This window comes from Terrapene carolina, unplaced genomic scaffold (genome assembly GCF_002925995.2).
Source record: "Terrapene carolina triunguis isolate 2854851 unplaced genomic scaffold, T_m_triunguis-2.0 Scaffold131, whole genome shotgun sequence".
In the NCBI taxonomy this organism is placed as follows: Eukaryota; Metazoa; Chordata; order Testudines; family Emydidae; genus Terrapene; species Terrapene triunguis.
In genome coordinates, this window is record NW_020664482.1 from 28434426 (window position 1) to 28450922 (window position 16497).

Sequence of the window (16497 nt, forward strand, 5' to 3'; positions counted from 1 at the left end):
AATGAATTAGAATATACTGACCATGTGTGACTAAGACTGTGGTGCATTTTTAGGCTCTAAAAGTGAAATTCGAGTTAAAAATTGCTGAATGTTAGTTCTTCTTTTTTAAAACCAAGTAAGATCTCTATTGGATCACTACTAGAACTCATCTTGCCTTTTCCTTTTGTGGCTAGTTATCTCTTCTTGTTTCAGCTTTCTATTAACTAAAGCTCAAAAATTACACAAAGAAAATCTGAGAATTTAACACCTATGCTGCATCAATGAATTGATTATGTTGAATCAAGATGTATAATATTGCATTAGAACTCCCTGAGGCCTGCCACCGACGATACAGAAGCAGGAAGCCTGCCAAACGATCAGTAGGGCCACTGGATGATCAAGGTGCTAAAGGAGCACTCAAGGAAGACAAGGCCGTTGTGAAGAAGCTAAATGAATTCTTTGCATCGGTCTTCACTGCAAAGGATGCAAGGGAGATTCCCACACCATGTCATTCTTTTTGGTAACAAATCTGAGGAACTGTCCCAGATGGGGATGTCAATGGAGGAGGTTTTGGAACAGATTTATAAATCAGTAATAAGTCACTAGGACCAGATGATATTCACCAAAGAGCTATGAAGGAACTCAAATATGAAATTGCAGAACTACTAACTGTGGTATGTAACCTACCACTTAAATCAGCCCCTGTACCAGATGCCTGGAGAATAGCTAATGTAATCTGATTTTTTAAAAGGGCTCCAGCGGTGATCCTGGCAAGTACAGATTGGTACGCCTAACTTCAATACCAGGCAAACTGGCTGAAACTGTAGTAAAGAACAGAATTATCAGACACATAGATGAACATGACACGCTGTGGGAAGAGTCAATACAGCTTTTGTAAAGGGAAATCATACCTGGCCAGTCTATTAGATTCTTTGAGGGGGCCAACAAATGTGGACAAGGATGACATAATGGATATATAGTGTACTTGGATTTTCAGAAAGCCTTTGACAAGGTCCCACCAAAGGCTCTTAAGCAAGGTAAGCAATCGTGGGATAAGAGGGAAGGTCCTCTCATGGATCAGTAACTGATTAAAAGATCGAAAACAAAGGACAGGAATAAATGGTCAGTTTTCACAGTGGAGAGAGGTAAATAGTGGGAGCCCCCCAAGGATGAGTACTGGGACCAATGCTGTTCAACATATTCACAAATGATCTGGAAAAGGGGGTAAACAGTGAGGTGGCAAAGTTTACAGATGATACAAAATTACTTGATATAGTTAAATCCGAAGCTGACTGCAAGGAGTTACAAAGGGATCTCACAAAATATGGTGACTGGGCAACAAAATGGCAGATGAAAGTCAGTGCTGATAAATGCAAAGTAATGCACATTGGAAAATATAATCCCAATTATAAATACAAAATGAGGGGGTCTAAATTAGCTGATACCACTCAAGAAAGAAATTTTGGAGTTTCTCTAGATAGTGCTCTGAAAACATTGGCTCAATGTGCAACAGCAGTCTAAAAAAGGTGGCGTTTGAGGAAGACCGAGAGCCAGTATTTACACTGGGTTATACTAGTCTTTGGCCTTTACTGATTTTTCTCTGATTACTATTATATGTTGCTATGTTTTCTTTGTAACCTTTGCTCAATTACGGTTCTTATGGTAGCTCTGCAAGGGCCAAATCCTGGTCATGTTAAAATGAACTGGTGCTTTGCCACTAATTTTAGTGGGATAAGGGTTTGGGCATAAGTGAATAAAATGTAATGTACTTTGCCTGTTGGATGTTTAAACATGTTAATTGAGTTGCAGCTTGTTACCTTTGCCAAATAGAGGCATCAGTTTTCTTGTCTGCTGTCTGGCAGAACTGGTAAACAAGGTGGAGTAGGTAGATACTCCCTTACCGTATGTTGCCATCTTTTGCCAAATGAGTAATGATGGGAACACACGTTTCAGAAATTTCTGTGAAACAAAACTCTCTTTTGGTTTGCCACCTCAGTTTTAGAAGATAATTACAGTTACACTTAGCAGCTCCACAGCACTCTATGTCACCAGTGTGCTGCACAAACATTAACTGACATTTAATTACTGGAGAAAAGTACATTTTCATATTTTTAATCATTCTGGTAGCATGTTGAGGAATATTAATAACGAGTAGGGGCACCATAAAATGTCCAGTCCACGATTGATGCCTAGACATACCTGCATTTCTTTGTCTAATTGTTACAGCCAAAGTTTTGAACAGTAAGTTAAATTGTAATGGTGAAGGGAGACAGCCACTGCATTTGCTTAGTGGATAGGATGAAGAAATACAACTTCAGCTTTATTATGTGTGTATAAGTGTAGTTTGCTCTATGAGCAAAATCCAGAACCAAATCCACTTTATATATATAACAAGTAGTAAATAATTCCAACCTACTCTCTGTTTAAAAACAGTGGTGGTTCATTTTGATTTTTACCAAATTTAGAAGATCTGTTGTCTAATCTTTCAGGCTTACCTATTTGAAAAAAAGGCCTCTCTTTGTTCTATGAAGAAAAAGGTATGATGGGGGGGAAGAGAGAGAGAGCGAGCGTGAACATAGGACCACAGACAGAACCTTAGAACCTGCAGCAATAGAAAAAACGCTAAGAAACTGTTCAACCATAGCACTCAAGGCCGGCTTCAGGCACCAGTGAAGGAAGCAGGTGCCTGGGGCAGCCAACAGAAAGGGGCAGCACTCTGTCCGTTATTGGGGTGGCACGTCCAGGTCTTCGGCAGCGGGTCCTTCACTCCCTCTCTTCCTCTTTGGCGGCACTTCGGCGGCAGCAAAATCGGGGGGAGAAGGGGTGTTTGTTTTTTTCTTCGCCGCTTGGGGCGGCAAAAAAGCTGGAGCTGGCCCTGGCCCTGATAGCACTATGTTTTATTCTCGTTTAAGAATTATAGAGATATTAAGCAAAGTATCTTGAAAGCACAGAGTCTAGTCCTGTAAGATGAATGGAAGTTCAGGGCCCAATCCTCTAGCTCTTACTCAACTGAGGCCTGGTCCACACTAACCCCCCACTTCGGACTAAGGTACGCAAATTCAGCTACGTTAATAACGTAGCTGAATTCGAAGTACCTTAGTCCGAACTTACCGCCGGTCCAGACGCGGCAGGCAGGCTCCCCCGTCGATGCCGCGTACTCCTCTCGCCGAGCTGGAGTACCGGCGTCGACGGCGAGCACTTCCGGGATCGATCCGGGATCGATTTATCGCATCTAGACAAGGCGCGATAAATCGATCCCAGAAGATCGATTGCCTGCCGCCGAACCAGGAAGTAAGTGTAGACGTACCCTGAGTACTGACAATGTCCTCAGTGGAATTACTAATATGAATAAAGATTTCATAATCAAGTCCATAACGGCTCAGGGAGATTTTTTTTTTTAAACATACACACACTATTATGTTATGTACTTTTACAAGCCATGAGCCAAATCCTGCTGATCTTAACTCATGCAAGTAGTTCCATTAACTTCAATGGAAGTTAGAAGTATAGAATTACACACATTTCCGGTTGTATCAATCTATACACGATATTCTTATTTAAAACAAAAACATGGAAATATATCCGAGGAGCTAACGTTCAAGTCTAAACAACAGCTCAGTTTGTGATTTGATCCTGGTTTGTGTCAAAAATACAAGATAATATTCTAAAATATAACAGAAAAAGAAATAATTTAGTCCTGAAACTTTAAAAAAAATAAGATTTAAATTTATATAATAAAACTACTATTATCAGCCCTAAATGCAACACTCTTATCTATGAATGGATGGTTAATCTCTTCAGAGCATTTTGTTTACATTATATTGCTATATCTTGGGGAAATAATTCCAAATATTTCTCAGGTAGTGTATGAAACACAGATGTCTCAAAAGTTGTTTCATTCCTTCTCTTTGCTCTGGGGTATTACAAATATAGTATATTATGCTAACTCAAGAGTAAATAGAATCTGATCTCTATTAAAACCGCTGGCATTTTAAAGAGGTACGAGATATTACATTTTAAAAAATTATTATACAAATATGCCAATTAAGTCATAGAATATAATAGTGTACACTCCTCCACATTGAATTTTAAATGATAGAAACTTCTTTAGTACTTTCTGGAAGGAAGCAAAACAAATACTCTCAAAATGAGTACTATACCTTAATTTTAAAAAAGAACATGAAAAGGAAGAAGTATTCCAGCTACAAAGACCACTCCCACTTCTGTAATGTTTTATTATATTGTACTGTCAAATGTTTTTAGATGTTACATTTTTGGGGACAGGAACTGCTACATATATCATCCAGTAGGATCTCCTAAAACAGGGGAGAGGGATAGCTCAGTGGTTTGAGCATTGGCCTGCTAAATCCAGAGTTGCAAGTTCAATCCTTGAGGGGGCCACTTAGGGATCTGAGGCAAAAAAATCAGTACTTGGTACTGCTAGTGAAGGCAGGGGGCTAGACTCAATGACCTTTCAGGGTCCCTTCCAGCTCTATGAGATAGGTAGATCTCCATGTATTATTAAAATCTTGCAGGCAGACCAAAATAACCTCGGTTATTTCTCAAAAAAGAAAATGCAATTCACAATGCTAAAATAATTGTAGAGAAAGTCCTAGAATTTATTAATTCCTTAATTACATTGGAAGAGCATGTTTAACATAGTAAGTTTATTACGTGGTAATTTTTGCTACTAAATAAACAATTCAGTATATTTCCACATTAATTTAACAACTTATTGGTAAGTGCAGACAGAAAGTAATCTGACAGGGCACTATGGCTCCTTTGTGGAGGACTTCTGACTGTTTCAGAGGTTGAGGATGAATTAATTTCTTGTTTATTCCTTTAGGCAAAATATTGATTTAAGAGGTATGACTGCATGACTGGTTAAAGCCCCAAAAGGATAAACAGTGACTAAACCAACAAGTCAAACTTTGAGACACCTAAGTTGCAATAGAAGAATGATCAGTTAATAGATGAAAGATCTGATTTACAAACTAGAAAGATAAGTAGTAGTACACAGTACTTAATAAAGACATTTGTTTGGGAGTAATGTGATTTAAGGTGTGAAATAAATATATATATATCATGAACAAAAGAATTTTCTTAGAACCCATGTTCAAAAATTAAATGGTTGAAAGTCTAGAAATTTAGAGTTAAGGTTCCACAGCTATTTAAGTCTGCCCCTCTTATGCTTCATGGAACATACGTATATTGTAGAGTTTTGTGAAGAAGGAAAGGGAGGGCACCTGACATATGTTGAGAGGCTTTTCCAAATGGTATGGGAAAAGGTATGAAGTTGGCAGAGCAAGGGGACAAAGAACAGTCCTAAGGGAAGCCCAGTGAGGAAGCAGGAGGCGATGTAGGAGAAAATGAGGACAGAGAAATAGGATAGATTTATGAAGGGCTTTGAAATGAAGCAGGAGAAAGGATACACTAGTGCAAAATTTCAAGAAGGGGTAGAAAAAAAAAAGATATGGTCAAAGACACAGGGAAGGGTAAGCAAGCATAATAGAGGGTCTTCCTTTGCACTTTCCCAGTCAGAATCACACTGGTAACAGTGGATGGGACTAATATAGAAATGTTCTTAATTTCAAGGAAAATATTGTCACAGTTAGAGAAATCTGTGCTGGAATGATTAGCTTGACAATATACATTAAATATATATTCATTTGGCACTACTCCAGTTAACAGCCAAAACCCTTCATAGGTGAAACTGAGTGCTGCTGAGACTAGCTACAGTTAAACAAATTAACCATTTGGTTGGCTAAGATCAGTGTATGGCATATTGATGGATGAACATGGGTGTTAGTCAAAAAGCTAAGTGAATGTTAGGAACCACTAGGAAAGGGATAGATAATAAAACAGAAAATATCGTAATACCAATTTATAAACTGGTCATGCACACCTTGAATACTGCGTGTATTTCTGGTCACCTCATCTCAAAAAATATATATTAGAATTGGAAAAGTTACAGAGAAGGGCAACAAACGTGACTGGGGAATGAAACAGTTTCCATATGAGGAGAGACTAAAAAAGACTGGGACTGTTCAAGCTTAGAATAGAGACGACTAAGGGAGGATATGATAGAGGCCTATGAACTCATGAATGGTATGGAGAAAGTGAATAGGGAAGTGTTATTTACCTCTTCACATAACACAAAAACTAAAGGTCACCCAATGAAATTAACAGGCAGCATGTTTAAAACAAACATAAGGAAGTTTTTCACACAATGCACAGTCAACCTGTGGAATCGTTGCCAGGTGATGTTGACAAAGGCCAAACATGTTACTGGGTTAAAAAAAAAAATTAGATACATTCATGGAGCATAGATCCATCAATAGCAATTAGCCAAGATGGTCAGGGACGCAACCTCATGCTCCAGGTGTCCCTAAACCTCCAACTGCTGGCAGCTGGGATTGGCCCTGTTCTGTTCATTCCTCCTGATGCATCTGACACTGGCCACTGTCAGAGACAGATACTGGGGTAGATAGACCATTGGTCTGACCAAACATAGCTATTCTGAACAGCATGTAGAAGGTAATGTATATATTGACCATAGTTGTTAAAGAAAAATGAGTCTCTTTATTGGTTTCACTGTAGGAGAGGATGATCAAGTGCATACAGTCTCACTGATGAGGAAAAACTATGATCAATTCCTACCGGATGTTCAGAACGAAGTCAATCTACCTACCTTACTCCTGAATATAAAGAAGGATTCACCTATTGAGGGGGGATACATTTTCTAATCTTTTCCATTTTAGGCATAATACTATACTCAAGGGCAAAATTTTCAGCTGCTTCATAATGATTGTGTTCCTCCTGTAACTACCTATTGGCATATGCCAACATGGGGTTTTGCAAGTGCAATGGGCACACACAATTTTTCGGAGGCATTCACTCCACACACAATTGAAAAATTAGCCTCCAAATGCCACAATCTGTATATTGAGAGGAAAGTATCTATTTAAAATTCTCATCTCCATCTGCAGGTGACATGATTATAAAGCATGATTATTGAAAACTGCTCAGATTCCAACCAAAAAAATGCCTTCCATTTGGGCCCCTAGAAATTACAGGGTACCTGAAACAATTTTACAGCAGGACCCTTTCTAGGTCAGAACACTGCCAGTTCAAACACTCTTAACCAAACATTTCACATACTGTGCTGACAGTACAAGAAAATGGAAAAGTTGAGATTTGCAGCAATAATAGCTATACATATACATTTTGGCTCTTAATTTAACTTATTCTAAGCATTTTCAAAAAGGATGTATAGAACATAATCGCCACACTATATAATTTAAACTAAGCTCCCATGGACCTTTAGTTTAATTTCTTGGTAAAATGCTGTGCACTATGTACAATATTAATATGCTGTGAAAAGTAAACTATTAAACAGGAATTCTTCTTACTGGTACTTCTTCGCAGCCTCGGATTGTTACCCTCTGCACTGTGTTCATTCCACTTCCACCATCACTCACAGAGATTGAGCTTACTTCGCAGGGACTGCAACTTTGTGTTTCTCGGCACTGGTGGATGATTTGGGGCTGTTCAGAATGCTGGCATACCTGGCTAACCTGGGATTGGTTGGACTGGTGGGAAAACTGGTATTGTTTCTCCTTTAAAAAAAAAAAAATACATAGGGAATTCAACATTATTGTAGAACCAGAGAACATTACTCTCTCTCCAGTACAAAGCCTCTGTATAAATGAATAAAATGAATTCTTGCATGGGAAAACTCAAATGGTAGTTTATGTTGATCAGCTAGGCAAATATTTTAATTATATTATTGAAAATGCCACAAATACATACTTGACATTTAGCATATTACAACATTAATGCAGTATTTGAACAGTGTTGTTGTAGCTGTGTTGGCCCCAGGATATTAGAGAGACAAGGAGGCAGCGTTGCCAACTCTCGTGATTTTGTCATGAGTCTCAAGATGATTATTGCTTTCCTTTAAGACCCAGCTCCTAGAGTCAAGTGGATATGTAATGATTTCAGCCTTCATTCTTAAAGAAAAAGTAAGTTTCTAGCCCTCATGGCTGTGGAGAAAGCTTCAAAATGTGACCCCCTGTGCACCTTAAAGGTTCAAAAAGAAGAAGGCAAATAAGAACACCACATCTATTATTTTTACATACCCATGATTTTTGGTGAGCCTGAGTCATAATTTTTGAACATTTGGGGTTGGCAAATACTGCAAGATGGGTGAGGTAATATATTTTATTGGGCCAACTTCTGTTGGTGAGAGAGATAAGCTTTCGAGTTTACAAAGAGCTCTTCTTCAGGTCTGGGAAACACACCCAGAATATCACAGCTAAATACAAGGTGGAACAGATTGTTTAGCATAAGTAGTTAACACATTTTTCAAGGGACCATTCAAGGTTAATAGGCCACTTCACCTTGAATGATTCCTTGAAATATGTGTTAACTACTTATATTAAATAATCTGTTCCACCTTGTATTTAGCAGTGACACTCTGAAGTCTGGTCTACACTACAGAGTTAGGTTGACACAGAGCAGCTTACGTCGACCTAACTATGGAAGTGTCTACACTTAGGCTATATCTACACTAGCAATTGAATGACAAAACTTTTGTCTTTCAGAGGTGTTTAAAAAAAAAAAAACCTGAAAGACAAAAGTTTTGCCACGACAAGTGCCAGTGTGAACAGCGCGCTGTCGGCAGGAGAGCTCTCCTTCTGACAATGCAAATGCCACTCGTTGGGGGTGAACTTTTTTGGTCGGCAGGAGAGCCGACAAACAGCAGCCACACTGCATGACTTTTAGCAGCACAGCTGTAGCGACACAGCCATGTCGCTAAAAGCTGTGTAGTGTAGACGTAGCCTTAAATTTTGCTCCCGCCAACGTAACTGCCCTGCTACGCCGACTTACTAACTCCACCTCCATGAGCGGCGTAGAGTCAAGGTTGATGCAGTTAGGTCAACGCAGTGTCAGTGTAGACACTGTGTTGCTCACATTGACTGTTACTGGCTTTCAGGAGCTGTCCCACAATGCCCCACGCTGACAGTATAATCGATAAAAGCGTACCTGTTTCGGACGCGGACCACCAACACAAGGAGCCAAGTGCAGATATGCACAAGCAATGTAATTACTGCAGCAACTGTATGCCTACGTAAGTTAGGTCGATTTAATTTTGTAGTGTACACTTGGCCTCAGTTAGTTTCCCAGACCTGAAAAACAGCTCTGTGTAAGCTTGAAAGCTTCTCTCTCTCACCAGCAAAAGCTGGTCCAATAAAAGATATTACCTCACCTACCTTGTCTCTCTAATGTTTGAACACAAACTCCTCAGAATCTTAAGAGTTGAAAATCAAGGGGCTGTGTGATTTGTAATAAATTTTTATATTTTACATATGAGATAAATATTTCAATGAAGTTAGCATTCTTAACATACCCGTTCATGAAATGGTACTTCCACTTGTTTTTTATATTGATATTTAGATTCTATTACTATTCTAACATATGTTCCTTTGACATATCCTGTTATAGTAAGAACCACAGAAGTTAGGAAAAGAGATCAAGTTTGAAAGACTTCTATTTTTTGGCTTTTTCACTGTAGCACAGTTAGTAAGAAAAGTATTTGGAACTGAATTTAATCTGGAGATGGGTCAGTAAATTTGCTTCATGAATTTTCAAGTTTTTGATTTTCACAGTGAACAACGCATAGTGACATCTGCAACATTTTTCACATACACCTCTACCCGATATAACGCTGCCCTCGGGAGCCAAAAAAATCTTACCGCGTTATAGGTGAAACCGCATTATATCGAACTTGCTTTGATCCGACGGAGTGCACAGCCCCGCCCCCCCGGAGCACTGCTTTACCGTGTTATATCTGAATTTGTGTTATATCGGTTCACGTTATATCAGGGTAGAGGTGTATTATGCAGACTACATGATGCCACATCATTTATGTTTTTATAATGCAGGAAAAATGCAACTTTTTTTAATTTATCAAGCATATGAGAGTGACAAGGAAATTGTAAGTAATCTAGAAGCTAGTTTAGGCCACGACTCAACAAAGCACTGCAGCATACACTTAAGTCCCATTGAAGTCAATATACTTCAGCGCTTTGCTGATTTGGGGTCTTATACCTGCAAGTCTAATTTAAATAAATAAGTAATTAAATATTTCCACATATAATGCATTTTAAAAATCACCAGCCCTAGATGCTATGGTTTGTTGTTGTTTCTTAGTACTTTAAATGGAACATTTGAGTTTGTGACTTTTTTTGTAAAATATATTTTTTTTCATGTCCAGTTTTTGTTTTCTTCCTTTTTTCTAGTTTTCCTCTTAAACCATCACTTAAAAAAAAAAAAAAGTCCAAGCATTCCCTCCCCCTATTCCACTCAAAACTTCTCCAACCTTGGAAAAGTTATGCAGGGAGAAGAGACCCTTTATACATACGGTAGTTCTACCGCATTCAGTGGCAAAAAAAAGGAGGAAGAAAACAAAAATCCAAAATTTCACAATTTTTTTTCCAGTTTTTGACCAAGACAAACATTTCATGTTTAAATTGCCATCTTGTTTCAAAGTTTTCTGAGGAAAAATTAAATTAAATCTAATGAAAAATATGTTTTTGATCAAACCCCATTTTTTGGTGGCGAATTTTTTCAACCAGCTTCACCACAATGTAATTGGCCAGAAACAGAGTAAGATTCCAAACAATACCTTTCCTTGTAGTCTTGTTTTTCTAAAATTCATGCAATTTGGAATTATTTCTAGAAGTCAGTGGGACTATCCCCATGCAAATGTAGTTACCAATAAGAGTAAAGGTTCCACAGTCAGGCTCAAAATTATAGTACTAGCAAATAAAGAGGCACAGCAACTCTCAGCTTCAATTTAAAAGGAAGTTTGGGGGGAAAGTTTAACTAACAGGCTGCACGCTTTGTAGTTTCTGGAAGGCCAAGCTCACTGCAAATCCCAGGGGCTCCTTGCATTGTTCCCTCCCCTCCATAAGCTCCCCATGTGCTACCCCATCATCTCCCTCTATTTCATGGACTCCCTGCAATTCCCCTCAATGTCCTTCCTGCCATGGGTTCTGTGTGCTCACTCAGTTCTTTCCTCCTCCAATACCAGGGACCCCATTCTCTCCTCCATGTCAGTTGCTGTGTGCCTCTTTCCCGCACCCCCCATTCACTCCTTGGCAGGGGTTCTGTTTAGCCCTCATTCCCATTTCCTTCCCCCATGCCAGGAGTTCTGTGTGCCCCCCACTCCCTCCATTCCAAGGTCCCTCATTCTCCCCTCCCCATGACAAGAGCTCCCTGTGGGCACCCATTCCCCCGACCATCTGGGAGATAGGTCATTCACTGGGTCAACATCTTAACTCTACTGGGGTATTGTTATAATGGAAGGCATTAATGGGTGCCATCAACCAGTTGTTTGATCTATAGACAACTGCAGAGGTGCTTGAAACTGTTGATCTGCTAAACAGAAGATAGGGGTTCCACATGTACTCCATTTCTCCCCTTTTGATTTCCCCCCAAAATAACAGGGTTCTGACCACAACATTCCCTGAAATTTTGGAACTGATCAGATGTGACATTCAAAAGTTATTGTATTATATACAGACAGACATAGAAATGCCATCGCGTTGAGTGTAGGCCATCGCGAGCTTGGCCAATAGATGTTCCAAATCCTGCTCACCTTACTCCTAAAAGAAATTCCATTGATTTTAAGTAAGGATTTGGCCCTTACGTGTACTAAAACAATTCCATCAGATTTGCTTTAATTTCCAAGAGAAGCAAAAACTTGAGACAGTAGTAGAAAAGTGTTTGTTTTCTTGCACAACAGATTAATATAAATGATATAAGAAATTATTCACCTGTTCAGGATTTAGCAACTCATATTTTCTTATTGTCTTTTCATAGATAACATTATTCCCTGGGCAGTAACTTCCTCCTCTCAGAAATGGAGACAATGGCTCCTGTAACTGTAAAACATTTTTAAAAAAGTGTTAATATACAATTTTGTGGCTATACCACTCCTATTTAGAATTAGCACTATTTTGAATAAAAAGTGTTGGGGTTTTTTTTTCAAAGGAAAGGACAAGAGCAACATATTTAGGTATGATACAGTACTGTGTACACTGAGGTAGTAGCTGAGACACTAAAAGGTCATGTTAATTTTACATGGGGAACAAATATTTAATAATGAGCTCTGCAATATAACAGAGAAAGGCATAACACAATCAAATGGCTGGAAGCTGAAGCTAAAAAAATTTATACTGGAGGAAATAAGGCATGAATTTTAACAGTGAGAGTAATTAACCATTAGAACAGTTTACCAAGGGTCCCGGTGGATCCTCCAGCACTGACAATTTTTAAATCAAGATTGAATATTTTCTTAAAAGATCTGCTCTAAGAATTATTTGGGGGAAGTTCTCTGGCCTGTGTTATACAGGAGGTCTGACTAGATGATCACAATGGTCTCTTCTGGCCTTGGAATCTATAATTTGAGCTCCATAAGGAAGTGAGTTGAATCAGTGGGGCTCAGCTTGTTTCCACTAAAGTCAACAAAAGACTCCCACTGACTTCTGTGAGCCTTGGATCAAGCCCTTAAAGAGTATACAAGATTGGGCTCATTATTATTATCGTTAATAAACTGTGCAAAGATAGGCAGATTATAAAGTGCTAAATCAACTCTGTAGGAGAGAAACTGACCTAAAACACATGTGTTAAGAAGACGACAACTGTTCAGAGTAGACCAGAGCAGAGCACAGATATATAAGTAAGAGGAAGGAAACGAAATACAGCATGGTGACGTATAGCCTTAGCAGAAGGAAGTCTGATTTTGGTTCCTTTGGATGGTCTCTTGAGATACGAGCAGTAATCCTCAGGGCGGCTTGGAGGGGGAGAGCAAGGCAAAAACAAAAAGCATAACTCAGATGGATCCAAGTATTGACTGGTCACTGGGTTTATCTATATAAACACCCACTTCATGGCAAGCTGGGCTGTAAATCTACCTCACACTAGCCTGGTGCGCACTAGCTGTCCATGCTCCACAGCATGCTCTGATCTACCCCTCTACAAGTAGATCAGCACTCCCTTTGGAACTTTTAGTGCATGACGGCACGGTCCAGATGGACAGCTAGTGTGTGGCAGGCTAACGCACGGCAGATTTACCCCCCAGCATACCGTGAACTACATGTTTGTATAGGATATGTCTACACTGCAGTGTAAACCCAGGGTTAGCAGTCTCTGGGTTTGTTAATCTAGAGCATCTACACTTATTTGTAAACTCCAAGTTAGGAATTGTTGAACACGAGGCCCCAAACCGGGGCTCCAACATCTACACTGCATTATGCAGGCCTGAGTTCAACCACCCATATCCCAGACTTCCTAGCACCCTCCCAAAATGGCCACTCTAACCCTTTGTTTGTGGTGCAGTGTGGGAAAATTTGGCTATCCACAAAACCTGACTATCCAGAGAACAAAGAAAGTTTGCCTGTGGGATTGTGGGATACTTTTGGTGGCTTCCCGGAGCACTAGTCCAAAAGGGCGTGAACTCTGGGTCCAAATTTGACTCAGGCTCTGACTCTCCACCCCTGTGGGATCCTGGGAGCCTGGGTTAATGCAATGCGTGTGTAGGTGGAAGGGGGATTAGGTTTGAGCCTGAGTTCAAACCCTGGGCTTACATTGCAGTGACTAAACTTGGGCACCGAACAAAAGGGCACTTTTGAAAATCTGGACCTATTCAACTTGCCCAAAGTCATAACAAAATTCTGTGCCAACGCCATTAATAGAACATAGATCTCCGGTCCTAATCCAGTGCTTGACCGAGATCTTCCTTCCTTTTCCGAGCTAATAAAAAAATATGTTGAGGATTCCCAGGGTTCTGGGCTAGCAACAATACTGTGTCCAGCATATTTTAAAGAACTGGTTGTGGGAGATACTGTTTAATGTAAAGAAGCAGCATTTCTATGGCTGCGGCAGCCACTCTTGAGAGCCAGCCACAGACATTCTTTATCCTAAACACAACTCTGCCACATATTTGGGTTAAGCAGTACTTTAGGGTGGTCTTTAAATAATGAAAATGGCTACACACGTTGTGCTCATGCTAAACCATCTAGGTCCTATTGCCACAATAGTGCACATCTGCTTTCACCCCCAATCACCAGTGCTAGGTTTCATGCAGGTAATTAGGTTTTTTAGCATTATTGAGCATTGTGCACTTTTCCCCACATTATACAGAAGACTTGGGGGAAGGGGCATACATTTGCTGGGCAAAATTAGAATGCTCAGTGCTAGCATTTTCTTTTTTTCAGTTCTTTCATTTGCACATAACACATCAATGGAGTTAGCTTCTGTGCCTTGTCTGCAAAATGCGGGTAAGAATCAAAGCTTATGCAGACTTAATGGGACAAAGCTTCAGCTAGTGTAGATCAGTATAACTCCACTGAACTCAACAGAGCTACACCAATTTATACTAGCTGAAGATATGACTCATAAAGTACTCTCATCTCTACAAATGAAAAGCACTGTAAATACATTATTTATTGTTTTCTTTTCTCAGTCCCTCCCTTTTGAGATGAGAAGCAAAGAAAATCTGTATTTTATTTAAATAGTGAAATGATTGGAACATAAAAATTGCCAGATCAGACCACTAGACCAGTGGTCTCCAAACTTTTTTTGATCGCGCACCCCTATCAGTAAAAAAATTTTGAGCATGCACCACCTGCCGCGCCGGCTCTACCATTTTTGCCAAAGCAAAACAAAAAACAAAAAAACACCTCCTGCCACACACCCCCAAGGATCCTCTTGCGCATCCCACTTTGGAGACCACTGCACTAGACCACCTACTCCAGTATCCCATACCTGACAGCACCAAGTGCTCCAGAGCATAGTGCAATGACAACTGTGAAATAAGATGTTCCCAGGAGAAGTTTCTCCTTTTAATTCGATCATTTTCATTCTCTAAATTCTATAATTAAAAAAAAATTCCTAACAATTGTGTTTGCTTTCATTTGGCAAGTATTTGTTTCCACTTCTTCTTCTAGAGTAGCATCCACATAAATTGACAACTTAAATTCCATGTGTGCACTAGCAACATTTACAACATCAAGGACAGAGCTACAGCCCAAATCTACATTCCTCAAGTAGAGAGACAAGGTGGGTGAGGTAATATATTTTATTGGACCAATTTCCGTTGTTGAGAGAGAGAGAAAGAAGCTTTCGAGCTACACAGAGTTCCAAACCGGAAGAAGACCTCTGTGTAAGCTCAAAAGCTTGTCTCTCTCACCATCAGAAGCTGATCCAATAAAAGATATTACCTCATGCATCTTGTCTCTCTAATATCATGATACAAACATGGCTACAACACCATATTTCTCAAGTAAGCAGAATTCCCACTGAGGTCAGTTTGAGGATTGGGTCTTTTGTTAGTTAACTGTTATAGAGCAGCAGGAATAACTCACAGGTCATGGTCACTTCCTCCCCTAACAACTCAGCAAGGCCAGGAAGATCTTTGTTGCTGTTATCAAAATTTTAAATCGAAGGGGCATTCATCACTAGATAAGAGCAATTCCAAAGTAGGTCAGATATCTAGTTTGGAACTCCCACATCTGTGTTGCACTGTAATAAACAGCCTGCAGCAGTTTTTCAATCCTCCTCCTAAAGAGTGAATCATAACACCAGGAAAAAGAAATCAAAGTAGAAAAGACTCTACTCTAGCTAAGCATCAATTATAGTAATTAGAGAATGTCAAAGTTATGAGTACTGCTGAAGACTTGTCATAGTCTTGATCACATTTTCTCCCCTTTTCATAATTAGGGCCTGATCCTGCAAACTTTCATCATGCAAGTAATCCTATTGAAGTCAAAAGGACTGCTTATATGAGTACACAACATTCAAAAGAAAAGATCATATATAGCTTATAAAGCATAACCATGTTTCCAAATTATCCTAATTTTTAAAGGATCTGGACTATAAACTGAAACACCTACAAATTAACATGTGATTGATTTCTTCACACAAATTTCCCTTCCCAAAGACTGCACACTTTATAGATATATCGTTTTGTTTCTCAGTCTTTGGCTCAAGGTAATTACTTAGGTTGAGATTGCCTCTCTGAGGCAGGGAGCTTCTTTTTTGTTGTGTGTTTGCACAGAGCAAGAAGTTTTGGGCCACTCCTAGGAACTGTGGTAATACAAATAAACAATCGGGAAAAGTTTTGGGGTTTTTTTTTAATACAGAGGTACATACTGTAGTGTGGTGCATTGAAAAATGTATCCTTTTAAGAGACTGGATTATATTTAAAGTAAATAATCTGTTAAAGAGCCTTCAAACCTGCCTAAACTAAATCCACTGCCTCAGGGCTTTGGAATACATCACTCATGCTATTAAGCTCTCTCGCTTGTAACCAGACAGGCCAAACATGCAAAAAAACCAGCAGAAATTGGGCTTGCTTTTGGCTTAATTGGCTTGTGAGTTGCTTGTTGGCTAGTTTTTGGCTTGTAGCTTGTTTGGCTTTTAGCTTGTTGCTTTTTTTTTTTTTTTTTT

The 16497-nt window shown here is 39.4% G+C and overlaps 1 protein-coding gene across 1 annotated transcript in view; it reads right to left on the reverse strand.

Annotated features, from left to right (window-relative positions):
* The window catches only part of POF1B (POF1B actin binding protein), a 39127-nt gene that overhangs the window by 14925 nt on the left and 7705 nt on the right, over positions 1-16497 (reverse strand). Inside the window, exons 3-4 of the mRNA XM_029911877.1 lie at positions 11823-11930; positions 7392-7598 (exon numbers count right to left, since the gene is read on the reverse strand). Of these exons, the coding sequence (XP_029767737.1) occupies positions 7392-7598; positions 11823-11930 (315 nt within the window). The remainder of the gene's footprint in view (positions 1-7391; positions 7599-11822; positions 11931-16497) is intronic.